This window comes from Coturnix japonica, chromosome 9 (assembly GCF_054131305.1).
Source record: "Coturnix japonica strain WE chromosome 9, WE-NBRP24, whole genome shotgun sequence".
NCBI lineage: Eukaryota > Metazoa > Chordata > Aves > Galliformes > Phasianidae > Coturnix > Coturnix japonica.
In genome coordinates, this window is record NC_140671.1 from 30,045,406 (window position 1) to 30,071,533 (window position 26,128).

Sequence of the window (26,128 nt, forward strand, 5' to 3'; positions counted from 1 at the left end):
GCACATGCAGAGAAAAGCAGCACTGGGTCCAAAGATGGCAGGGATGCAGTGGGGGCACAAAGCTGTGAGTCTTATAGATCTTTGCCTCCCAAAGGTCTCCTTGGTTCCTAGAGCTCCCCTCCATATAAACGTTGGCCTCAGCTGGCAGCTGAGGCAGGACAAGAGTTTATTTTTATTTCTTGGAATTCGGTAGACCTGAAATCTCTGTTAAATGTTAACTTGCAAGAGACACATCAGCATTCTGAGCCACAGCTGGTACGGAAAACGAAGAGATTATAGAGCACATAAAATGAGCTCGATTTTGTCCTTTCCCAGCATTGTCTCTTCTTGCTCTCCCATGCATTTCTGTATGACCTAAAGAAGAATCTGCAGATGACTGTACGCCATCTAGTAACTATGGTTTGTTATTTTTAATTTGATCGTAGAAGAAACTGAGCTGGCAGAGATTTAATCCCATTCCCTCCTTTTCTTTTTTTAAGACTGTTTTCATTTAAATAATTATGGTGGTTGCCATAGGAAAAAAAAACAGCAGCTTAGAGAGTCGGTGTGCGAAGTGTTGACTCATAGATTGAGTGCTAAATAGGTGTTCGAGTCTTTAGTGAACTGTTATCAGAAATGGCACAAAATGTCTCCCCTGACTCAGTTTGTAAACTGCACACGGGTACGTAATTAACAAAGAGACCTTGTTAAAAGATAGTTAAAAAAACACACAACAAAAAACAGAACTTCAGCTTAGAAGGTTCCCCAAGCAGATTAAACCTCATAATGCAAAGACCTGAGAGCGGTGTGGACCAGCATTCTTCCTCTTGCAGTGGTTGGTTTGTCACTGTTAAGTTTCAGTTAGCCGTTGTAATTCTCTTTTCCTTCTCAACAAGAGCTTGGAATTACTCCAGGTTGATGTCGAATTCGAATGCTGGTGAGATAGTTGAAAGAATTGAACTTAATTTGAATGCTCTCCCGCTTCTGAGTACTTGTGGTTAAAGAGGATCATCTGGGCAAGGGAATTGTCTGAATTTTTATTGCCCAAGTTTCAAACGTTCACTTTGATAGTTGTGTAAATCTGAGTTGTCTCCACTGACGTTGCCTCAGCATTCAGTTGTCATTATTTCTTTCTATGCTCATAGTATGGCCCTTTCTGATCTTACGGTGCAGTTATGGGCGCATTGCACGGTAATAGCGTAGCAGTAGTCAGGATAGTCACTGTGCAGCCTGGTTGTTTCTTAGAATACTAAAAGTAAGTATATCAGTGTAAGCCGTATCAACTGCCTGCACCCAGTGCAGTCGTGTAGGTGTGAGAGCAGAGCTGTGTTTCACACAGAGTTATATAGAGGTTTCATGGGGTAACCTCAAGCAGGAAAATTCCATCTAATGAAAGCTTTTCTTGTGTGCATATCCGTACATCGGTGTGCATGTAGCAGTCCGGGCATCTTCCATTGAGATTGTTCTACAGATTGGAAGGCTGTGCCCTGAACTTCTATAATAGATACTTTATGAATAAAATTGTTCATATTTAGGGAAGAACAGAAGTGATTGGAGAGTCAGACTTGCTGGAGATTGATTTTTTGCTGCTGCTGGTTGTTTTAAAGACGAGTTCCAAAGCACATCAGCTATGCAGTAAAAATAATATCTCCTTCTTTGCTTTCTTTCACTTCCCATGTTATCCGTGCATTCCATCGTTCCAGCTGTTCACATTGAACTGGGGCAGAAACATTTGTTTCTCAAAAAGTTTGTTTATAATAGAAGCATTTGCAACCTTACTGTAAGTCTGAATAGCAACGGTAAACTATATTGACAGAATATAAATGTGTAACAGCTGTCTCACAGTTAGCACAGGCTCTAGGAATACTGCTTTGAGTGTTTATAGTGCATCCTGAGATCTCAAATAAGGCTCCTCTGGCTGTAAGTATCCTTTTAATTTACACAGATGTTTCTTCATCATCTATTCTTTTCAGGCTGTTGGAATGATCAACAATTTAGTCTAATTGTGCTGGATGTTTGGGTTGTAAGGCTGTTTATTTTGTCTGTATGTCTGGAATATTCACTCTTTCAAGGACTTGACTCGTCTCCACAGACCGCACATGATTTAGAGGGAAATGGGTTGTGTGTTTGCTACGGCCTTGAGGATGAAGTTACCAAGCTTGGTTTCAAGCAGTGTTCTTCTGTTGCTGGCTGTGCCACGTGGCAGGATGCTTCACTTATCTACAGGCTGCGTGTGTAAAGTGCTAGTGAAGATAATAATTACCTGTTAGGATAATGGCTTCAGATCTGTGGATAATAAAGTGCTATTATTCTTCTCAAAGAGAACGATTCCCTTTTTCTGGCGGCGACTGTAGTCAATGGCTACGTGACTCTGTCTTCTGGGTCTGGCTTTCTTAAAGCCCAAATTTGGCAAAATAATGAGCTGAGCGGGGTTTGCCAAGCTGTGATCGTCTTTGTCATTGAATAAATAAACTATAGTGGAAATAATGCAGGAATTCAAGCATTTTATTGGCCCGGCCCAGCACTTACAGCATGAGTCCCGGAGTTCAAAGTTTATTTGGTGGCAGATCTTGCGCAGAAAAGCCATGAAGTCCTTCCTTGAGGATGGTCATGGGATCGTTTTTCCACTCGCCTGCTGAGTTTATACTGAGTTAACTCTGTACAAACGGGACTCCTAGAACGATTTGTCTGCTCAGATTGAATCCATTTTCCACACTAATTAAGTTTGCTTCATGCTTAGGAGATGAATTCTGTATGCAGTGTAAATACTGAGAAGTTGCTGTCAGAGGTAAATATTTTACTTTTGTATTTTTTTTTATGGGCTTTATCGTAGAGTCAGGGAAGGGATTTGAAGAGAAACTCAAAAAGCAATGGAGTAATTATTCGCTTTATAGCAAATTCTATAGATCTTTAATGGCTCCAGTCAAACAACCCTTCTTCACCTTCCGTGATCATGATAGGTAATCAATTTTCTGGGACAACTGATGTGCAATAAAATCCCTGTCAGTGCAGGGAGGCCCGGTGCATGGAGGAGCAGAGAACCTTTAATGACTGCAAGACTATTATTTAATCCCAGCGCGTTCCTTGGAGACTTCCTAAGTTTATAGAATTGTCTCAGTCCACCAAACATTAGGTTTGCAATTAACAGCCAGCTTCTACCAAGGAAAGAGCTATTTTAGAGCTATTCAAGTACGACTGTGCGAGACAACAACTAAGTTCAGGTATACATGTGGCTTCTGGTGTTTATAAATAAGGGCAGTGGTTTTCACTATGGAGTTATTTGTGCCTGTAGTGTACACACAGCTGCTTTGGTGGAAATAGGACAGAAGTGAGCAAGATGTACTTTCTTTTTTTAGGGGCGCAGTCTGAAAATTCCCCCTTAGACACTGTGCATTCGTTCAGGAGGAGTTAATGAGTTAGCTGGAAAAGTCATTTGTTGATATATGCTGTTGGTGAAGCTCCATTTGCGATGCATGAAGGCAGTGGGTTGGGTTGTCACTGGTGGGATTTGTGGTCACACTCCTGTAGCTGTCAGCCAGAAATCCCATGAGCTGCCTGCTGCTATGGAACCTCTGTTTGAGTAGATGTGGTTTCAGGTAAAACTCCACTTGAACAAAAGCTCTGAACCACGTTGAAGAAGACAAAAAAAGAAAGGATTGTTGCTTTATATCTTGTTCCCTTCTGAAGGTGAAGGAGACACGGCAGTGCTTAATTAGGGTATTGCAGTGAGTCACACGGCCTTCTGAGAGGTTTTGCTAATTGCTGTTCTGTCTGTGGCTCGTGTTAGGCAACACGTTGGGGAAAGAAATAGTTAAGCCTGGCTTCTCACCAGTAGATCAGCGATGGGCGTCTCTGTAGCAGAAGTCTGTGGGAAGAAAGGGCAGTGGCAGCCCACACTGTGCCAGCCTGGCCTGGCCGTGTGTTGGGGGCAGTGGGGCTGGGGGTGTCCTGGCCCTGCATGGCCAGCTCCCATAGCTCCTACAGCTCCCACAGCCCCAACACGTGCCCATTATTCCAGCGACCTTACAACGAATAGTTACTATGGAAAAGGAAAGAATGGAATACCGTAGCTAGGGCTTTCTTCTCCCCTTGCAGCAAGCTTATATTTGCAATAGTGTTTGTCCTGGGGTTACCACCACCCCTTCTCTGGGTGATGCAGATCCCAAACCCTGGGAGTGGGGTGGGAGCTGTGCCCAGTGCTTGCTGCGGAGCTGTGGGGTGCGTTGTGCCCCGGGTGCATCTCCATTTGTAGCTTGTGGCTGGTATTGTGCATCTCTGAATTCTTTCATTCCCCATTCTGTTTTATTTGGCTTTTCTTCTAAAGCTGTGAGCAGCAGCACGTCCTACCCTTTCTCAGCTTTCCAAAAGTTGCCTGAATTCCTTTCTTTTTTTCTTTCTTGTTACTTTACCCAACGTTCCCTTCCTTCCTTCCTCCCTTCCCCCCTCAAATTTTGCTCCCTCCTTAGCACTTTTCAGCAGAATTGAGCTGTAATGTATAATTCACCCCACCATGCTGAACCGTGAATCGTTTGCGTGGAAAAAGAGAGAGATGGAGACGTTTGAACAAATAAAAGGTTTTATTTTGCATGGAAACTTGGCAGGCTTTCATGTGCCAGCTTCCAGACACAACTAATACTGGGCTTATTTTGCACAGAGGGGTGGTTTAAAGAATTACACCTCATGCTAGAAATGTTAGAACTTCTTTTCTTCCCATTATTTTTCCTAGCTCTTTCCCTTACCACCTTCGTAATGGCGTATTTTGCAACAATTAGATCACTTTTGCTAACGTTCCCCTTGTTTGTCTTTAAGGAAAGTAGCCAGTGGAAATATCTTGTTCGGGTTGCTCCTTTTTGGGTACATGCAAATAGTGATGGTGCTTTGCAATTCTGAGGATCTCAGAATACTTTGCAAACACGTGTTAATTACAGACTCCTGGTGGGTGGTCTTACAATATTGCTGCAGCAAACAGAAAAATAACAAGAATTGGTAATGCCAGTGCTCAGAAGCTGCCTCACACCCTGCAGCGGTGCTGGGAGGCAGAGGGACATTGTGGGCAATGTCACAGCTGGGTGTGCAACGTCTGGGTACCCCACTGCTGTTAGTGCAGATGTGGGCAGCTGTCCTGAACTGTAACAATATCACATCTCAGGAGGAATAGCATTGTAAAATAATGTTACTTTCCTGATTCTTAAGGGGCTGTAAGTATAAAAATGCAGAGCGCTGTGGTTTCACATCTTTCTACTTTTCTCCCTTGTTCTTCTGTAACTCTGAAACGAGTTAGAAATGGGTTGGTTTAAAAGTGTTTTGTGGGCCCCTTATGTATTGGATTTCACTGAAGGTGGGAAAATGTCCAGGCAGTGAGTGATGTGATTTTGGAACTTGTTCAGACATTTTTCTTAGCTGGGATGAGGGGTTCTTGCATTCGAATTGAGCCCAACCTCCCCATGCTGCAGAGTTCCTGCTGCCTTCTTACTGACTTTTTGCTCTTACATATAAAAGCAAAACAAACAAATAGAAGCAGCAGAAAGTACAGCAGAGTGAAAATATTTCATCTGATTCTGTGTTGAGTTTGACATTGAAAACCTGAGGCCTTTTTGTCACCCCCCCCCCCCCCCCACTGACACTCTGAAAGGGTGTCAGTGAAGGTCAGAATACTTCCCAGGTGGGGATTTCTGAGCACCCTGTTAAGCCTTATTCTGAGGGCTGGGCTGAATGCAGAACCTGTGCTTTATGCCTTGCTGGGCTGGGACTTTGTCCAGGAGAAGGAGCTGTGGGCAGCCCTGAGGGAGCTTGGGACAAGCGTGTGTCCCAGAAGAAGCAGATTCTCACCAGCAGTAACATAAATGACAGCAGAAGCCCTTCTGGTATCATTACAGAGCGGGGCTTGGAAACCGGCTTAGAATGGAGGCCTGGTTGCATCCTTAGCGCTGGAGCTGCTTTCAGGCAGCTCTGTAATTTGGAATGTGAGTGACGTCAGTTCTTCTGGCCATCTGGTTAGAAAATCTAGTTGTAACTGAAAATATCCAGCCCTTTTTTTTCTCCATTGCTAGGTGGTGACTACACACTTATGTAATTTAACAGCTCAAATTCTTTTCCATTCTGGTGATCTCTTCACGAAGTCATAACAGAGTGGATGCTACCGAAAGGATATCAGCAACCTGTGCGGTTTACATTAGCGCTTTGTCAGCTCAAGGGAGAGGAGAGTAACAAGGCTGGGCTCAGGAGGTGCCTTGGGACACGACCTTGGACCTGTGCATCCCTGTGCTGTGCCTCAGTTTCCCCACTGACTGCGCACTCACAGTGGCACTTCCCATCTTAGAGGCGTTGTTAGCAGCCAGTGAGTCATGCTGTGGAGCACTGGGGAAGGCAGCGAGGTACTGTTATAATTATTGCCTGCAGAGTTCAGCTCGTTCCTTGTTTTTTTTTCCTTTGTTTTTGGTTGGTACCTCCAAACACTCCACTTTAATGCCGTGCTTTTGGTACCTTTAGAGCCCGCTCCTCCTGCAGCAGTTGTGTGCTGGGAAATTGTAACGTTTGGACTCGTGAAAAATAGGCATGCAAATGCACTCAGTGATGGCATACAGAGCATAAAGGGAGGGAACCTCCCAGACACTTAGTGAAGCCTTTTTTAATAGAAGAACTCAGCAGAGCTTAAGAACGGTTTGTAAACTGTAAGCACAGCCATACGGGCCTCGTTTTCTTACAGAACATTCCTTTTTGGTTTACTCAGGTTCGTAGTGAATAATCTTTACAAGCAGAATAACCACCACACCCCATTTCATTTTTATGTTTAGTGTTTCCTCTCATTCTTGGAGGAATGGAAAAGCGAAGCCTTTTTTGTGTCATTGATCCTTAAGGCAGCAGGGAACCAGGCGTCCCTTTATTGCCCCTTGCACAGCTGGCTGGGCCCCTGCACGCTTGTTGGTGCCAGAGCTAAGTGTGGTGGTAGAGAACTTGCTGTGAAGGGTTACAATCTGAGAATTAAAAAATGGACTTTTTAATTCCCTGCATATTCTCTGTTTATTTCCAGGTTGTGCTTCTTAGAATCTGACTTGGGTGGGAAGGAACTACTCCATTTTATTATTCCAAAGGAGCGTGTGAAAGGGAACCGCATTAAAAAAAAACAAGTGATAAATAGAATAGAAAGCAACTTAATCAGTAGAAGTGAGAAATGATCACACTGTTCCACCCCCTCTCCTTTTCTAAAGCAAACAAACCCCATCTCCCCCAGAGTTTCTGAAGGAGCCGTGTGAGCCGGCCCTGCATTGGGTGCCCAACATGATGCTGTAGGGATGTGGGGGTCAGCAGCAGCTGCTCCCATGGAGCTCAAGGATCCTTTGGTGGCAAAGGAACCCATCACTGCATAGAAAGCTGCTCAGAGTTTACTGGGGCTCTGCAGCTCATGTGCTGGCACTCCTGCGCCCTTAACAAATCAGTTTGAAGGCTGTGTTGTCAGTAACAAAACCCTCAGCCCTAAGGAAGGTTGTGATAGGCCTTGTTTGTGTCATTTTTAAACTATTTGCTGCATAGTAATATATATATATTATATTTATATATATATTTTTTCTCCCGGAAGTTTTTCCACTTGTCACACACAGCAAAAAACATGAAATAATGGTTCAGCTGGTCACAGCACCCACTGCCACGGAACAATGCATCTTTGTATCGCATCTCTTGTTGTAATGCACCGTTTTTGTGCATTAATACCGAGCTGCAACTCCACAGCTTACATCTATTTTCCTAAAGCACTTCAGTAGTGCGCTAGAAAGAGTGATTTCATATTAGAGGGGAAAAAAGGAGTGGGAATTACTCAGTGGTTTGGTTTAATTGTTCTGAATCCTTACAGCGTTTCATGAGAAAATGTACCGGGGAGATGTGCAATAGAGGGAAATGTGATGGAAAGGTATAATTTGACCACCTACCACTAGCAGCTGAAAAGTAGTTCTAAAGGGCTGCATGCCTATCAGGATTAATCACTGTTTCTTTATTGAAAATACCTTCTTTATCCCTCCCGCAACCCTTCGTGATAGGCTCTGGGCATCAGGAGGTGTTTGTCAGAGGTAAATAGGAGCTGCAGTCCAGCTCTGCCTGCAATGCACACAGCAGCACCTTTTGTTTGGAGCAATTTCGGAGCCCTTTGCTGCAGTGGTCTCCTTTGTGGGCACAGGGCAGAGTGGTGCTGGTAACCCCCCCCCCCGGCTCAGGGCAGCGCATCCCAGCGGCCCCAGACGCTTTATGGCCCCAGGTCTGGCCATTTACCTCCGGCTGAACTCTGCCGATGGACGTGGCCAAGTGTTTCATTTGGACAAGGAAAAAAAAGGAGCATTATTGAAAGAGGCTGACCTTTCCATCACCCTCCTCTGTCGTCATGGTGCTTTTATAGCATTTCTCTCTACCAGCCCCTACCCTTTTCTAAACCACAATAATTCCCCTCCTCCTCACAACCCCCCCTCCTCCCATGAGACCTGGTGCTCGCTCTTTATTTCCACAGACACCTGCATTCATTGCCGGTCACCAGCAAGGTTTGGGGACAGTGGCCAGGGGTCCAGCATCAGCCTTTGAGGAGGAAAACTGAGCCTGGGTGGGCACCAGGGGCTGCTCTGCCTGGCACTTGTTCTGCTGTAGCTTTGTGTTGGGGCAGGGGGGCCTGCAGCTCGGTCTGGTGCCTCTCCTCTGGTCCAGACTCTGCGTTGGTGGTGGGAAATGGTCCTGCTGAGCCCAGCAGTCTTTTTCAGGGCTGGCTGTCAGCTGCCTCCAGGCTGCCAGCACTGCTGAGCTTCGGGGCTGTGGGCAGTGGGGAAGAGTGAGGCCAGGGGGAGGACACTCGTTATCCTGAGGGAAAAGCCCAAGCTGAAGATGATCGCTTCTTCCCCTTAACCACTAAATGGCTTTTTGGCAGTGCAGTGGTAACGGTGAACATTCAATGTGCCGTATTTTGTTTTTATTTCCTTTACAAAATAGTGGTGAAACGTTTCTGCCTGTGAAACCGGTGTACCCCTGGTAAGGGAATAAGGGCAATGAGGGCAATGTTCCTGCAGAGTGAGGACACACAGATACATCTCTGTGTGTCTGGAGTTGTGAACACAGGGTTTTGCCCTACACCGCTGTCCTTTAACAGGCTGCAGCTACAGAACTCGATGGGCAGCTTGACATGCTTTTATTTAAAACTAAGCACAATGCTAGGGCTGTAGGAAGGGGTTAATTGTGCTCAGTCTCTCAGGTTAAACCTTGGCTGCTTGGACAGCCTTGTCCTTGCCCAGGTTATGTGCCTGCTATTTTTATTTTGCACCTCTGCAAATTTTAATCTTTGTAGTAATCATGCTTAGCAGGTGTGAGGCTTGATTATAAGCCAATAAAAAGAAGAAAGAAGACGCGCTGCTGCCAGGTTGTTCCACCAGCCATGGAGCTGGCTTATTGATGAATGTTGGGCTCTCAGCCAGACTTCCCTGCCTCTGAAGGGCTGGGGGGAGAGAGGTGGTGCTTGTGCGGCGCGGGAACGAGCCAGACAGAAAAATTGATTGTTACTTTAATGTGATCTGACGTGAGAGAAAGTGGAAGTAGAGGACAGGAAAACTGCAGCCTCAGCACTGCACTGGAAGCACTGTGACTTTACAGAGCATGCTGGTGTTCCCTTTCTCTCCCAGAGATGAATTTGTAGAGTCCCTTCTAGGGAAGGAGCAGAGGAGGGAGGGCTGCGTGTGGTGCAGCTGCGCGACAGCCTCGTGCCAGACAGCCCTGCTGGGCTGCGGGGCTGCGACCTTGCAGGGATGCGGTAATGGAGCTGCAGGACGGCTGAAGGCACAGCTGTAGCAGGTACAGTGATGCACGCATGCAGTCAGGGTGGTAAAAGCCTTCAGAACTGTGTGACCCGCCACTTGTTTTTGCTAGGGTAGCTGAGTTTGTGATGTGCACCTTCAGTGCCGTTTCAGGCACGTACAGGTAGCACATTTTGGCAACAGTCAGTTGAAAGCACTACAGAAAAGGAATGTGATGTGTGTGAGGCGTGCAGGTGGTGCCTGGGATGTTAACAGAACTTGGCCAGCTGAGAGAACAGGTCTGGGAGGAAAGATGCTTAAGCATTGTGCTTTTAAGCAGAGACCAGTTTGTAGGGGTTCTGATACTATTTACACTGATGTGGGTTAATGAAACGCTTGTGTTACTTGATTTACCTGAAGATATTCAAATAGCATCAGTAGCAGAGCCAGGAATAGAGCACAATAATCCTGACCTTTGTAACTATTAGAGAGCTCTTCTTGCCCTAAAGCAGATAAACAGATCATTCTGCAACCATCAGAAGTAGGGAGGGGTTTCTCTTCCTTCTGTTTTATTTTATCTGTGAGAAGAGCATGTAGTTCACAACAGCTAGAAATGGGCTACAGAAAGAGCAGCGTTGAGGTTTCTCTTCTTGTGGGATTTTTGTCCAGCTTTAATATTAAGAAGGGGAAGAAAAAAAAAGTTAATGTCGTTCCCACCCATCTTAAAGCTCCACCACTTACATTCCACACGGGTCCTGACAGCTCCACAGCAGTACTGCTAGCAGCACATGATTTTAGTATCTAATCATATTAGTCATGACCCAAATCAGCCTTAAAATGGTTAAAAACTTAGAAAGGGAGTGGGAGTAGAGTGTCAAGAATAGCTTGGAAGAAGATGCTATCCTACATACTGGGAAGGAGCTGGGATCTGGAAGGTGTCGTGGTGACAGGAGCGAGGAGAGGACAGAGAGCTCAGCACATAAATGCTGCCTTCCAGCGGAATGCTGTTCAGAACATCCTTTGTACGTTTGGTGCAGGTCTTCCATGAACATCAGAAGCTGCTGTTGCTCTCCATCCTCTAAAGAATACCCACCAGTATTTCTGATGGTTAGAACTCAGGACTAGGAGCCAGCATCTAGCAGCCTTCCTCCTGAGCTCTGGGTTCCCTGGCGTGAGTCACTTGGCCTGCTTTTGTTGTGCAGAGTGAAGATGGGAATGGGGCTGGTGTTCTTGGTGGCACAGCTTGTTGGCTCTCCATACAGGCCATGATTGAAGCCGCTTGAAAGTAAGGTCTGATTTCTGAAATTAGTTGTCATTAGAAAAGCGGTTTTGGCCTTAATGTTTGTGACCACTGCGTAGGGCTGTGGAAACGCTGCTCCATTTACATTTCTTACCCCGTTTCTCACCGCTCTAAACATGCTATCGTGCTGTCTTTGGATGGATGAGAAGAACCGCAGACCTACAACATAGCAAGTGGAAAACTGGAGGAAAGAATGTCGGGAGCATTGATAGGGCTGAGGTGGCGGTGCTGGAAGCCTGCAGTGTGTGTGTTGGAGTAGAGTGGGTGTCAGAAAGCCCACCTTCAGGGATGTCTTGACAGCATTAATGCATTCACATTAAGCACAGCCCTTAATCCATTTGCATATTTTGATCTCTGAGTAGTTTTACGCCTTATCCAGAAGGAAGGCAAAGCGGAAGGCAGCAAATGGTGAGGTGTTTCTGTTTGCCAGAGACAGATGCAGCATCACTTCTGATTTTGATGGGGAGCGGGGAAAGGCTTAACCTTACAGCTATCCCTTTAAGGTTGTGGTTATAGTGCGGGTTTTAATCGCTACTTTGACCTGATTAAACCCTCAGCCACAGAGAAATCAGCTTACAGAAACATGTCTCCTGTTGAACCTGGGAGCAGCAGCAGGTCAAAAAAACAAGCCAAGCCAAATACCATTAGAAAAAATAAAAGCTTTAGCTCTCACAAATAGCATGGTGATGTTGTAAATCACATAGCACTGCTTTGCAACAGGATATTTCAAGTCTGTGGATGGTGAATATCCAAATGGAATCATGTAACTGTACTGTGGCTTCATCTCCTGCACAAACAGATTAAACCCGTCCCGAGCATAAAACGTAACCTGGATTTTGTTAGGTTTTTTATTCTTGTGCCTTCTGCCCTTTAATATGGGGTCAGGAATCAGGTGTGTGTAGGATGGAGAAAGGGAGGAGGTACTTCCCTGGGAGTTGGGGATCAAATGAATTTTTAATCTTCTTTCAATCCATCTGCCCTCTTATTAAATTCTCCGTCTTCTTTCAAGGCATTATTCAGGTCTGTGCTTGGGTCTCTTTACCAATGTTAAAACACCTGAACTATCCCACTAACAGCTGTGATGGTACCCAACAAAAATCCTTGCTCTGTGGATCAGCAGAAGGACTGCATGGAGGAGAATAAAAAGGGGGATGTGGCTGGTAGGGATGACACAAAAAAACCTTTAAAACCAGAAACCATTTTCAGGCTAGAGTGAAAATTAAGACTTTCAAGGGACTGGCCCCATCTTGAGCTGAGTTTTGCTGATGATTGCTGAAGCATTTGGAGCTTCCAAGCCTCACGGTGACACCTGGCTGCACACAGAGCTGGGGGTCTTAATTTTTGTTGTTTTTTAACAAAACTGAGGAAGTTGTGGGGAGAAAAGGCATGTGCAAGGCCAAACCCCAGCTCTGCCTGGAACACAGCGAGCCAGCTATCCTGGGAAGTCAACAGCTAACAAAAGACATGAGAAAGGCAAGAAGACAGAGGGCCCCAACCTATTGTTTTCCTTCTTCTTTCCAAATAATCATGACTTCCCTGACCTCCTGGCTTGTTCCCTCCAATGAGGATTTCAGGACAGCTGCTACCCTAACAGCTGAGCCAGACATTATTTGCCTGGCTTCCCGCAGTTCCTTCCTCCCACTTCAGCAGCAGCAGCAGTGCGAATGACAAACTTCTCTCCCACAGAATTAATCTGTATTCTTTAATAAAGGTTTGGGATTCTATTCTGTATTTTAAATAACGTTCTTTCCTCCTTCCTGGAGTGAACTGCTTTATCTCCATGGTGCTAGCACTGTGCTCCATGTTCAGAATCCTGTTTCTGTACAGTAATGGCTCAGCCTCTTTCTTATGGAAGTTGACTAAACTTGGCCTTGTAGAGAACAGGGTTACCAGGCTGATCTGCACTTTCCGAGCTGAACTTGCAGTAGGCAGGATGGTGCATTTATACCAGCAGGCTGTTACTTTCCTCCTTGAGAAGATACGGGAAGGCAAAATGTAACCGCCAGACCTTTTTTGTGTACTGTTGCTCGGTGTCTGCATGGTGTGTCACCTTCTCAGGTCTGTTTTTGCCCTTGAGCTAGTAATTCCCAGCCAGAGCCTTGCCCTGCTGGGTGGTGACCTTTGTAATACTGCATTGCTCTGCTTCCAGTCTCAGGCTCTGACTGATGTAGCCATATTCCATGAAACCATCAGGTTAACCTGTTTGTTTAGGTCTCATCTGAGAAACATGGAACAGAAGTGTGCATGCAGCAAGTGCAGGTAGCTCAGTGAGAAGGGAGAGGCCTCATTCAGGATTTGCTGTGTCCTAAGGCTTTAGGGTCAGGTGTTTATTGCTAATTTATACCGAGACCTCACCACAAATGCAGCACAGTTCTACTCTTCCCCAGAATACAAAAGGCCGCAAACGGTGTCTTATATAAGGTTTTGCTTCTTCTTGGCTAGGCTGCTAGCGGTGGCTTCTCATTCTCTGCATTATAGGCTTCATCAGTAAACTACAGCTCACAGCTGGGACAGGCTTGAAAGTTTCTGATAAAAAAAGGAAATAAAACCAGAGACTTTGAAGCCATCGCCATCTGAAGCCACCACCAGGGCTGCATTTCATTTCTGTTGATTCCCGTGATGTGTTTGATGGGATGTCAGAGACTTGTGATGGCACAATTCCCCAAGAAGGAAGAAAGGCAGGCTTAGACTGTTGCCTTGGAAATCTTGCCTACTTTGCAGTTCGCATGTCAGTTGTGTTGGCGATAAGAAGAGAAAAGCCCATCCCATGGTGTAAGGAAAGGAGAAAAGGGAAATGGGGGAGGGGAGGTCAGTGCTTGTGGCTCCAAACCTTCTCTGAACTCCCTTCCTCGTGTTTCTGGTGTCAGGCTGAAGGCCAGACTCCATGGTGGTTTGTAATTAAACCCTAATTGTGGAGGTTCTGTGGAGTTCTCGTTGCCTACCAGGTCAAACTGAGTCTGGTTTCTATCACGAGATATTTCAGTTCAGTTGCCCCTCGAGGAGGTATGGGAACAGACAGTCCATTCATATTGAACAGATGACCATGGCTTAAAAAACCGTTTTTGTCTATTAAGCTACAGCTAAGATATTATGAAAACTACTTAATAACGTTCCCTAACATTTATACCACACTGTTTTCTTACTTTAATTTTCCAGGCAATTAAAAATAATTGAAAGTTACTGCCAAACCCCCTGAAGATATACTTTTTGTTTCAAATAAGCTTATTTTCATACTTGTGAGGTCACCAGATATTTATTTGACCGTCTTTATAGGGGTCAGACACATTACACACACAGAGAAGGATGTGGAATAGAACTCACATTGTAACACAGAAGTGAGAAGTAAGGGGGGAAAAAACAGTGCTGGTTGTGCCCGGTGGGTGTTCGTGTTCATTATAAGGGGCACAACAAACAGAACTCACTGCATGTGTACCTAAATACTGCAATGCTCTTAAAGCACTTAAAATTGTGCTTAAAGCCTGCTAAGTTTAAATAGATGTAAAGGAGAGGTTGGGTGCCTTGGCAGGTCTGGAGGATGACCTGGGGTCAGCAGATGCCCTGGGCAGCTTGGGCCAGTGGGAGCCTTGGGGTGCAGACCCCATTCTGGCATCCCAGCCAGCCTCTGTGGCACCGAGGGAGCAGAGACAAAGCAGGAATGGCATTGGTAGATAGAGGCCATACGTAGTCAGACCTCTCTTAATCTCCCATCCTATTAATAGAGCCGTAGCAGACACAACCCATGTGGCTGCGCAGTCACGCTGCACTGCAATATTGCTTAGCCAGTTCTCCCCCTAAAGGCTTAAAATCTGTCACGTTACACAAGAGCTGAAAGCCTTCTTGTGGTGCCCCAGATTTTCACCTCCTGTCCATCCCGATCCCCTCCCATTTCCCCCCTCAGATTATCTTTTACTGCCTCCTTTGGTTATACAAAATGAAGTTGTTGAAATACATTGTGACTCTACCTATAAACCTCTGCACGTGTACTAGGGGCACTTCCCTTCAGACCCCTTATCTGCAGTCAGAAGGTGAGTTTTCTCAGAATTATACAAAACTGGGTGTTTCTTTTGCCAGTGTGTTGTGTATTGAATAGGGCAGTTTGTTAAAGGCTCTGTCTGCCATGCTGGTGAGCATGGTGACCATCCCGGCACCCCACTAAAAGACACGAGTCCTTTTCTATCTATGCTGTGTGCAAAATGCTCCGACCAAAGTTAGGTCTGTGTGGACTGCTCATCCAGTGGAAGATGAAGGGTTCTCCCAGGCAAAGCTGTTCTGGCAGGAGGATGTGCAGCGTGGGTTTGCTGGGCAGGGTGAGCTGAAGGGCCCTCTGCTCTCTGCCCTCTCCCCTCACCTCCCGACTCCACATCTGGTGCCCGCAGCGCGTGATGCTTATTTCTGAAGGCAGCAAAAGAAGCTTTGGAAGTCTAAGACGGTAATTGGTTGTCTGCCTTTATCCTCCGAGCTCTGGGGAGGTTTCAGAAGTAATAACTGTTACTTAAAGTAGATGAGCTTCTTGTGAATTCCTTTGAATTGTGGAGTACTGTTAGTTGTCGGGGACTTAAGGAAGCATCTGCCTGTCTGTAGCTTTCAAAACATTTTGTAAGCAAAGAATTAATTCTTTCCTATTTTCTGTATATGCGGGTAGTGAGAACGTAGTCCTCAGAAATGGTGTTTTAATAGACGGCCTGTCTTGATGGAGAAGGCACCAGAAAAAAAGGCCACCTTCTTGATGATATTGAATGTGTTTAGGATGTAACTCATCTAAATCCATTTGCACCTGAGCTGTCCTGCACTGTATGCTCAATGCTCAACTCCTCCAGTCAAATATGCAGTTGTTTTCATCAGATGCTGCAGGAATCAAGGAGATGAATGGGGCCTTGCACCAGTTTTTCACCAGGACTAAGGGTTTCCATTGCACTTTGTCTTATCTTTAATAGGATTTTCTGGGATGTGGAAGAAGGGTGGAGACGGGGAGCAGGTTGTCAGCGAAAGCCCTATAAATAAGCACAGGGAAGCACAGACCGCGGTGCAGACGCACAGGGCTGCGTCTGCTGTGCTCCGCTGGCTCTGCAGCCTTGGAAGTAATTTGTCACGACGTGTCAGACGGCCGGCCCTGGTACGGGCTGGCAGCAGGCCCCGTCCCCCCGGTGCCACATGTGTGTGCACACGTGCCAGGCGTCTGCTGCAGGGCGGCAGAGCAACCCGGCGGGCTGCAGATCCGGGGTTAGTGGGGACGGGGCTGGTGGCCTGGTTTTCCGACTGAATTGTCAGAATATGTTGTACAACAAGCACTGCCCACTGCTCGGGGCTGTCTGCGAGCAGACGGTTGTTTTGTCGTAGCTGTGCTGCAAGGACACTCGATTCTGGCAGGATGGGTTGCTGTACCCAGAGTGTAATATAACACTATCCATGCCATAAAACCTATGGCACTGGGGACCCAAACACAGCACCTGGAGTTGGCTGCTGCCCAGGTGCTGCCAGGAGCTTGGTGCTTTCTGCCAGCCCTCCGCTAGGTTTGGCACCGTCTGGTCGCCAAAGTCCATCGTGCATCAGCTGGTGTTGGAGGGAGAGCAGTGCCTGGTGGGGCCGGTATTAGTGCAAACCTCAAGGGGAATGCTTGCCCTTTTATGTAACATTTGAAATTAAAATGAGATTCTTGGCGGGCAGAGTGGACGTGTCTCTGCAGCACAGGAACAGAGGCCTTGGAGAGAGCTCGAAGTTGGAACTTCAGTGCAGTTATAGCAAGAGATACTGGTTTCATTTCAAAGAAAACACCGAGAGAAAATTTCACCCACAAAGGGCCTTTGAATTTCCAGAACCATGACCCCACAAACAATGCAGCAAGGACTGAGCAAAGCAAGCCTGTTAGCAGAGGAAATTTTGATTTTCCTTGCTGAATCTGATGGCGTGGCTCACCTCGGCCTCAGTCACAAGAGGGGCCGGACGTGGGGCTCCTTACAGCTGCCAGGGCTGCCTTGTTTCCCTGTGTGCAGGCACTGCCCTCTGCCAGCCCCTTTCCTCCGCTCCCAGGAGCGCTGCCAGCAGCGGGCAGGGATTGGGGCCCTTTTCCTCTTCAGTCCCAACCTCCTCGCACCGCTCCCCATTGCTGGCTCAGCTCAGCTGGGGAAGTGGGAGCTGAAGGTTTTGTTTTGTTTTGTTTTAAACCACAGGGCAGGGAATTCTTCTCAAGCCATAACTTCTAGTTTCCACTGGAAGGGCAAAACAAGCTCTTAGCCAGTGGAAAAGAGGCTTCCAGTTGCTCCAACCAAGAGCCAAAACCCAAGTACATTGCTTAGCAAATAATCAGCTATCTTTTCAGATGTCTCTTCAAAACAAACAAAAGGAAAAAGTAGGAAGAGAGAAAATCAGAGCAGTGTTTTTCTCAGTGGATTTAGCTGCTGCTGTTGGGATGCTGACACAGTATGGGCCTCGTCCTTGCTCCCCATGCCTCCATGGCACCCGGCTTCCCAGGGGGATCCAGGTGGGAAATACTCATTTTGTTGAGCAGCTGCTGAAGAGACTCAAAGAGCGTCTGTGATAAACTCAGTGACTGTAGGTTTGGAAACTTGTAGGGTTGAAGAAACTTGGGTGTTTTCACAGCTTTTGAAGGGCAGGAGTGCGCTCTGAAGACAGCTCTGCGGTACAGAGGATGTTGTTTTGGTTTTCCTTCCTTCCCCTGCCACTCCAAAATCATTTCCACCTTCCCAGCACTCAGTTCCATATGATTGAATCGTCTCTTCTTCCATTTGTTGGTCTTGAGATCTGCATTTATTTCTGATCAAGTAAGCTTCCTAGGAGAGGTTCGATTGGTACCAAAACCTGGGGTCCCAAGCCTTTCTTTACCCAAAGAGTAAAGAAACATTAGACTGATATCAGGTGGAAGGTTGGCCCTTCATAATTGCTACAGCCTGTGCATTGCAGCAGGGCCTGCACCTGCTCTGCAGGATAGTTGCTGCTTCAGGATTTTGCCTCTATTTCACGTTCCCTTGGGGTAAAATGTGAGCTGAGGTGGTCCAGGGCTGGACAGGAGAAGAGCAACCAGATAACTGCTCATCAGGGACTCGCGGGGTCAGTGGGAGACCCTGGGTCTTCATGCTGTGCCATGATCAGGGCTGCGGCATCCAGGTGCCAGCGGGGTGTTCTGTGTGCTCATCACCAGCCCCGCTGTTTCATTTCTGATGTGTTCTTGTGTTGGGATGTCTGACACGTTTTGAACCCAAGCAGTCTATCTCTGGGGTTTCTCCACATTGTATCAGACCGGCGTCTGGTCTTGTGGTTTGTGCCCCTAATGAGAAAGCTGCTTGATTTTCACAGCCAGGCGAGCATCAGAGAGGCAGGAAGCCCCACCCTTCCTCCTGGTGTAACCGAACTCAGCTGTTGGCGTGAACTCGTAGCAGAAGCGATAGCTTGAACAAATGACAGCATCTATCTATAGATCGAGAGCCCGCTTTTTATTTTGCCTATTCTGGGTTTGCAGGCTTTTTTAGCTGCAGGGTTTTCAGTTGAGATGCTTCTGATTTACATGAGAGGTAGAAATATGAAATTGAGCTCCTCAGCTTCCCGTTATTTCCCAAATTGTTTTTTTAAGAGACTGAAATACTGAGTACACAGAATCAATCAAGGCTGGAAAAGACCTGCAGGATCATCCAGTGCAGCCAGCCACCCATCACCAACAGTTCTCACTAGACCATGTCCCTCAAAACAGCATCCAAACCATGTTGTGTGTGTGGTTCCACTGACTCTGCAGGACTTGGCTGGCACTCAGCTCCTTCCCGAAGGGAGCACTGTCCTGTTCTCAGTGGTCTTAGCTTATCCCCTAGTGGATGGCAGCTCACAGCACAGAGCGGCCTGAAGATGCTGCAGTCGTTGGGTGCAGCAGAGCCAGGAGAGAAGGGCACAGAGAACACGAGCCAGGCACCCAGCCCAGCCCCTGCAGAGCTGGAAATAAGGTAGGGGAAGGCAGCAGATTGCTTCAGGAGTGTATTTTGGTAACAGGCAGCAGCAATCACATCCATGAACAGCCCCAATACACCAAATCACAGCCATTTTTTCTGGGCCCACCTTGCCTTCCCCCCCACTATGCTGGCTGTGCCGCCCGGTCGGCCGCTTCCACGCTGACCGTGTGCTGGGAGGGCTGTCGGAGCAGTGCGGGCTCAGAAATGCTTTCTGCTGGTTTCCTGCTTTGTTTCTGTATTACTGAACTGAACCAGAAAATCGGATCTGACATGTCCAACGTGGCCCCGGTTGGCCAGAGGCCAAATTAGGCTGCTTATTATCAGTTTGTCTTAGAAAGGAGAACGTTTAGAGTTCACATGGCCGAGTTTCTCTTTGGAATTCACTTAATATATAATATATTAATATATATTATATATAATATATATATATAATATATATATATATATATTATATATATAATATAATATATATAATATATATAATATATAATAATATATAATATATATATATATTTGAGGGCTGTTATAAATCTTTCCATGTTTGTTTTTCCCTCTAAATGCCATTTGGTTTAGAAAACAACAGTCTGTTGGACAGAACAGAAAGGAAAGAGGTCATCACAGCAGCTCAGGTGTGACACTGGCGGGCTGTGCCACTCAGCTCCAGTTTGTTAGCAGTGCTTCTAAACCCTGTGATGGGAGATGATGCTGTTAGAGCTGTCTGTGTGCCCTGCTGAGCACCTGTTTTCTCTCCCCGTTTTGTCACCTTGCTTTCATCTCTTTCTGGGAAGGGTAAAACGTTTCCCCCCGTGCACACGTATTTACTGCTTTACTCCTTGCAGCATCTCACGCTGTCAGATCGGTGCTGGCTCCTGGCAACAAAAGGTTAAGCATCCTTCCCACGTCTGCTGCTTTTTTTGTGCTCGGAGCCCTCCTGAACCTCAGATGTCAGCCTGGATTTAAGAGAAAAGAAGGGTGACAGTGGAGAAAGCTGGAGAGGAGGCAGGATTTCTTTAAAAATGCAAATGAGATCATACTAGTTACATCTCTCCCCTCCAGCCCTTTCTGAACCCTGGGCCCTGTTTGACACAGGGATGGGTCCAGCTCCAGCTGGGTGGTGCCGAGGGGCACGAAGGCAGCGGGTGCGGGGGGAGGAGGCTCCCTGAGCCCCACCACCTGTTGCCTTTCCCATTCCAAGCCCCCTTCCTCCTCCCCACCCTCCAGCGCTGCTCCCCTCCCCACACCGCTCACCATCCCCAGTGGATAGGGCTGGGATCGGCAGTCACTTGCCAAATACCTTTCTAATGCTGTCACTAATTCTGCACAGACAGCATCTCTGAAAGCAAGAAACAGATCGTTTCCAGTGCATTGTCCTGTGATTTCTACAAAAAGCATTCAGAAATGCCTTCTCTCAGTTGGGTTAGATGGGAGGTGCCGGGCTGTAGCCAGCCACGGAGTCAACCCTAAGTAAGCCTGAGGCTGTGCTGCAAGAATTCTTTGCAAATCCATCGAAGCTGGCATTTAGCACTGGTACGGGCTAATTTTGTACTTGCGGTTACACATATACACACCCATGTCATTCTACTTCATCTGCTACATATGGAAAGCTGCCCCGAGCTCCGGAGTGCCAGGGAATGTTTTACTGAAACCTCCAGACTTGGTTTGATTATGTTACTATGCACACTGGGCTATAGAAGCCTTAGGAGTGTGTGTGCTGCCAGATGAACTGGCATCAGCTGGATATTCACACTGCTGCCCTGCTTCCATGCAAGGAGCAGGCTGTTCTCCTGCAGGTCAGAATCTCCTCCTAATTAAGGTGTGCAAAAGGGATGGAGTTGGTTTTGTGGCTGATGGGTTCATTTGGAAGTCAGCTGGGAGTCCGGATCAGTGCAGTTCAGCAATGCTGAAGTCAGTGTATTCTTCAGGTAAAGTCACCACTTCCAGGTGTGAATGATTTGGAGAAGCAGTCTTTGAATTTCCAGCTTAAGATGCCTTGAAAGGACCAGTTTTCAGAAAACAAGATGCTGACCAGGAAGGTCCTAACCTTCTATCACCATCAGACAGGCCTCTCTTTGAAGCATATCGGGCTCTCAGTATTTTGCCATATCTGTAAAACGAGCATAAATGCTTGTGATATAAAAGAAAGCGAGGTGTTGGACTGGGAAAATGCAATGCAAAGAGGAGCTACTGGTGGTTGTGCAGCTTGGTTCTGCCACCTCACTTAGAACCACATGGAAATGTGGTGAGTTCAGAACTGCAAAAAGGAGGATGAGAAGATGGAAGAGAAGCCGAGGCAACGTGCTGCTCTCCTTATTTGTAGCCATGGTGCACAGCAGGGTCCAGAACCTTCTCCCTCCTTGCCGGCAGACGAGTTTGTACTGGCAAGGCTTCAAGCTGGTGTCCCCAGTGCACCAGTTAAACCAGTAGTTACCAATTTTTTTGCAAGCCGCTGTGGGACTATAGGAATTTTATTCCTTCACAGTGTTGAAGGAAAGGGGCTTTGCTTGCCAAAGGGCTTTCTTATGCTTGGGGATGATTTATGGGCCAAGCTGAGCCACTTGTGGAAAAGGCAAAGCAGCTCTTGGCAGCACCCCCAGAATCCACTGCAGCTGTGGGGTAGTGAAGTCATCGGCATAACAACCACTGCAAACAGAATAACAAAGTCTGTTCTGTTCTCGTTTAAAATAATCTTTCCAGTTCAGCAACCACATTAAAATTTACCTTTCTGCATACAAAAATAATAAAAGGCAGATACTTCTTTGCAACATGGTGTGAATGTCTCACTTACATTTCTGCCTGTCACTCCTGCACCACCTACACTTTACCTGGGTGCTTTAAATGGAGGAATGAAACCACGTTGTGTTGTAATTTGTGCCTGCCCCATGTTTGCACTCCTTTGTTGTTCCTAAGAGTTAAAAATGTAGGCAAAAAGTGATGTTTCTTACATTCAGATACAAAACTTGCCTTTGCTTCATATCTCATTTCTAAGCTGATTGCAAAATGAATAACTGTCTTTGATTTCTTCTGTCTTTACTTCAGGTCCCTTCAGATCCTCCTGCTTCCAAGAAAACCAAATTAGATGACTCTGCTTCCCAATCTCCAGCTTCTACCGAGAAGGAAAAGCAGTCCAGTTGGTTACGGTCCTTATCCAGTTCGTCTAATAAGGTGATTGCTGAGTATTCTGTAATTAAAAGAGAGATCAAATGACCATGTAACATCCCTCTACTAAAACCAGAGGAGTTAATGTGAGAAAGACCTTGCCCAGGCTTTCTAAATTAATCACATTTCTATCCTTTTCCTAGCAAGCATTGAGCTATGCGGTCCTCCCAATTCCCTTGCCATCTTCCAGTGTTCACTGACCTTGATTGTGATGATGGAGTAAGCAATTCCTTCGTGCCTTTGAGGTACAAGAATCCTGAAACTCAGGAGCCTCACGTGGTCTGTGCAAACCACGGATAACTTGCTGGCAAAGAAAAGAGAACGTGGGGTTTCACATTGGTGGAGTTACCTCTTCTAGTGGAACCCGCTAAGCCAATAGGCCTTAGCCAGTGGGGGAGCAGCTTTAGAGATAAGAGAACACATACTTAACAGAACTATTAGTGCTCTGCTGGGATTAATACTTTTTAAAGATTGTTTGTACTTACTTTTCGTTCTCCTCCTTCCCAGAGTATTGGCTGTGTCCATCCCCGTCAGCGTCTCTCAGCTTTCCGGCCCTGGTCCCCTGCTGTATCAGCAAACGAGAAAGAGCTCTCAACCCATCTTCCTGCATTGATCCGAGACAGGTAAGGAGGTGGCTGCTGAGGGAGGAATGGGGCTGGCAACTGTGGAGAGTAATTGGCGAGCAAGTTGCTTTATGTTTGTTGCCTTGCACTGTTTGTTAGTTGATCAGTTCACTAGTATTGGAATAAAAAGTTGCAGTTGCAGTGTCTTAGTTAGCAGGAAGGAAACAAAAAATATTACTGGCAATGCGTGCATTCATTAAATATGTTTGTTAAGTGGGCATTCTTGGGTGAAATGTGCTGTAAAAGTCTGAAATGGTGGCTGCTTCCATGAAGTGCAGATAATTTGGGGGAACAGTTAGCAGAAACACTCGGGGTGTTTAAAGGTGTCAGAGGAGGCCTTCAGGCACCCAAAGTTGGGGAAAAAATACCTAAACCTCCATCAGTTTCAGTGTAATTGGATGGATTGGGAAGCATTTTTAAGTCCAAGAATATGACTGTTTTCTCCTTCCTTCTGCTCCCTCCTCTCAAGCAGTTTTTACTCCTACAAAAGCTTTGAGAATGCAGTGGCTCCCAACGTGGCACTCGCACCTCCTGCCCAACAGAAAGTTGTGAGCAACCCACCCTGTGCCACAGTGGTGTCCCGGAGCAGCGAACCACCGAGCAGCACTGCACAGCCACGGAAAAGAAAACATGCTGCAGAGACCCCAGCTGTCCCAGAGCCAGTGGCCACTGTTACTGCCCCTGAAGAGGATAAGGAATCAGAAGCAGAAATTGAAGTAGAGACCAGGGAGGAATGTAAGTGTAGATCTGCCTTTATTTGTGCTCTAACCCCCAGCAGTTAGCTACTGAACTCTGTTGTATTCAAACATGATTCTGGAGGCCTGATACCTCAATGGCACATTAAGATACAGCCTTTGGTAATAATGAAAAGTTCATAACTAAACAGCAAAGCCTTTGTGGGGTATGAACATGTAGCCCATGTGTTCAGCCTGAGAGTGCAGTTGTAGTTTCAGAGCTACAGCCATGCAGCTGAATGTATAAGGCAGGGATCAGGATTCAGAATGTTCTTAGACAGTATTGGCGTCTTGGGCCCCTCAGTGAAAGATGAAGATAGAGCTGTTCCCTTCCCAAAACATCCTTTAGAGAATCCTGCTGCTGATCTCAGTATGTTCAGTCCATACCTGTGTGCAGTTTTGGCAAAGGAATAGGTTCTACCCACTGAAAAAGCCAGGATCACATAGAGCTGTGATGTAAGACAAAGTCACAATTCAAGCAATAGGTTGGTCCTCTGAGTTACTCAGGTTTGCATTCTCATCACACTTCAAGCCTCAAAGTATAAAACGAGTATTTTCTTTCTTCCATTTTTTTCATTAATTATTGACCGTCTCCTCTTTAGAAATGGGGCTCAACATGTTTTGAGTTACATTTGTTTTCTACATTATTTTTTTTTTATTAATTTTAGATGTTTCTATTTTTCAGTCACCTCCTCCTTATCCTCGCTCTCCTCCCCATCCTTTACTTCATCCAGCTCTGCAAAGGACATGAGCTCACCTGGGATGCAAGCCCCAGTCCCAGTCAACAGTTCATATGAGGTTGCAGCACATTCTGACTCTCACAGCAGTGGGTTGGAAGCTGAGCTGGAGCACCTAAGGCAGGCCCTGGACAGTGGCCTAGATACAAAAGAAGCCAAAGAAAAATTCCTCCATGAAGTTGTTAAAATGAGAGTGAAGCAGGAAGAGAAGCTAAATGCTGCCTTGCAAGCCAAACGCAGCCTACATCAGGTAATGTTGAAGAATAGCTTTCTCTTATCACTGTCTGCAGATGCTCTTCCAGATAGAAACCATTAAGTTGTCTCATGTTAGAAAGAATTGCCTCATTTTTCCCAAATAGCAACAGCCTTTACTGGAGAAGGTTTTGTAAATTCAGCTGGGAAACCAAACTATACAGGAACCATTCTTTTTTTCTTTTTTTTCAAGCTTGCCACCTGTTTTTGCTTTAGAGGATAAATCCATGGTTACCAAAATCAACATTTTTCCTTTACTGAAAAAAAATCCTTCTGTCCCAGCACAGTTTATTTGACTTTAATTTCACTGAAACGTCTCCGTCATTTTGGAGCTTTTACTTATAGTTTAAAAGATTTGTAAGAGTGCGATTGCCCAGCTGCTGGAGGGAGGGGTTCTTGCTGAAGCTCTCATGGAGAACTGAAGTGCAGCTCTCCTCTTTTCAGTGGAGAAACCCATTTCTGTAAATCCCAGGTACATCAGGTCAAAGAAAAATAGTCAGATAAAAGAAGCTGGAGGTAGCGCGGCCATTAACAGATCACAGTGACTGCACAGAATGGTGGGTGAACTTCTGTTTTATTTGAGGTAGGGCAGAATTAGGACACAGGAATGCAAGAGAGCATCAGATTAGAAGCTTCGCATGTCCTCTCTGAATACTGTGTGTGGAGCTGGAACGTGTAATCCATTAGATAGCTGTGGGGCGTCAGCTGTAAAACAAGGCCCAGGGGACAGAGCACTGCTGTCTGTACTGTGGGTCAAGAGCAGGTGAATGCAGTCTGGCTTTTCTTTGAGGAATGAAACAAGGACAACAGCTCAGAGCCACAGTTGATGTGCAGCATCATCAGCGTTGTGTTAAAAACTGGAAAAGCAAACCAACTCGGAGTTGGATTTTCTTACTAGCAAGAGGTGAAAAAGTTTGTATGTGAAGTGCATAGATAGATAGGTTCACAATTAGAACTGTAATGAACACCAACTCAAAGTCTTACAGAGCTTCATTGCAGCAGACCTCCCTGTGCTGAATCCTTCTTATGGCTTGTTCTGAGCAAGCTGCAGATCAGGTCCTGGAGAAGGGAGGCTGAGCATTGACTTTTCCACAGAGCTGCTTTTCTTTTTTTCCCCCATCACTTTGTGCAAATCAGTCACTTCATTCCTTTGCATTTCAGTAAATCTGTATCATTTTATGTATTTAAAAGTAAAGCTAAAAATATTTGTAAGTAGTATCTATACTTAAAGCTAACTGCTGCACTTGTTAATTACATACACAGTGTATATAGTTAAATAGGAATTGTATCAGGTAAGTGAGTGATGAAGCAGCAGAACTGAGCACTGAGGCATTAAATCGAGCACATGGTAGAAGAAATGATCCTAACCATCCTTTTCCACTTGGACAGCTGTGGGTTTCCAGTTCCACATACAGAGCAAGTACCTTTGTGCATGCTTCCAGAGGCAGGGCTGAGCTAACAATGGCCTGGATAGGAAGTGAGATTGTCAGAAGAGTGAATTTCCCATGACCCGACTGCAGCGTTACTTAACAGAAACACATTGCTGTGAGGGTTGTGTCTGACAGGGAGGAAATGCTGCTTCTGGAAAAAAAAAAAAAGAAAGAAGTTTGTAATTTAACCATTTGGGAGACAGTCCTTTG

At 46.0% G+C, this 26,128-nt stretch overlaps 1 protein-coding gene across 6 annotated transcripts in view; it reads left to right on the forward strand.

Annotated features, from left to right (window-relative positions):
- SKI (SKI proto-oncogene) overlaps positions 1–26,128 on the forward strand; it is an 88,520-nt gene that overhangs the window by 55,185 nt on the left and 7,207 nt on the right. For 2 of the 6 annotated variants that reach the window (XM_015882469.3, XM_015882472.3), the window contains 4 exons: positions 22,023–22,148; positions 22,650–22,765; positions 23,235–23,500; positions 24,185–24,486. In XM_015882469.3, coding sequence (XP_015737955.1) covers positions 22,023–22,148; positions 22,650–22,765; positions 23,235–23,500; positions 24,185–24,486 — 810 coding nt within the window. Of the gene's footprint in view, positions 1–6,105; positions 6,354–22,022; positions 22,149–22,649; positions 22,766–23,234; positions 23,501–24,184; positions 24,487–26,128 lie in introns of those variants that run through there. The other 4 variants (XM_015882471.3, XM_015882473.3, XM_085509142.1 and 1 more) reach the window with 3 other exon arrangements.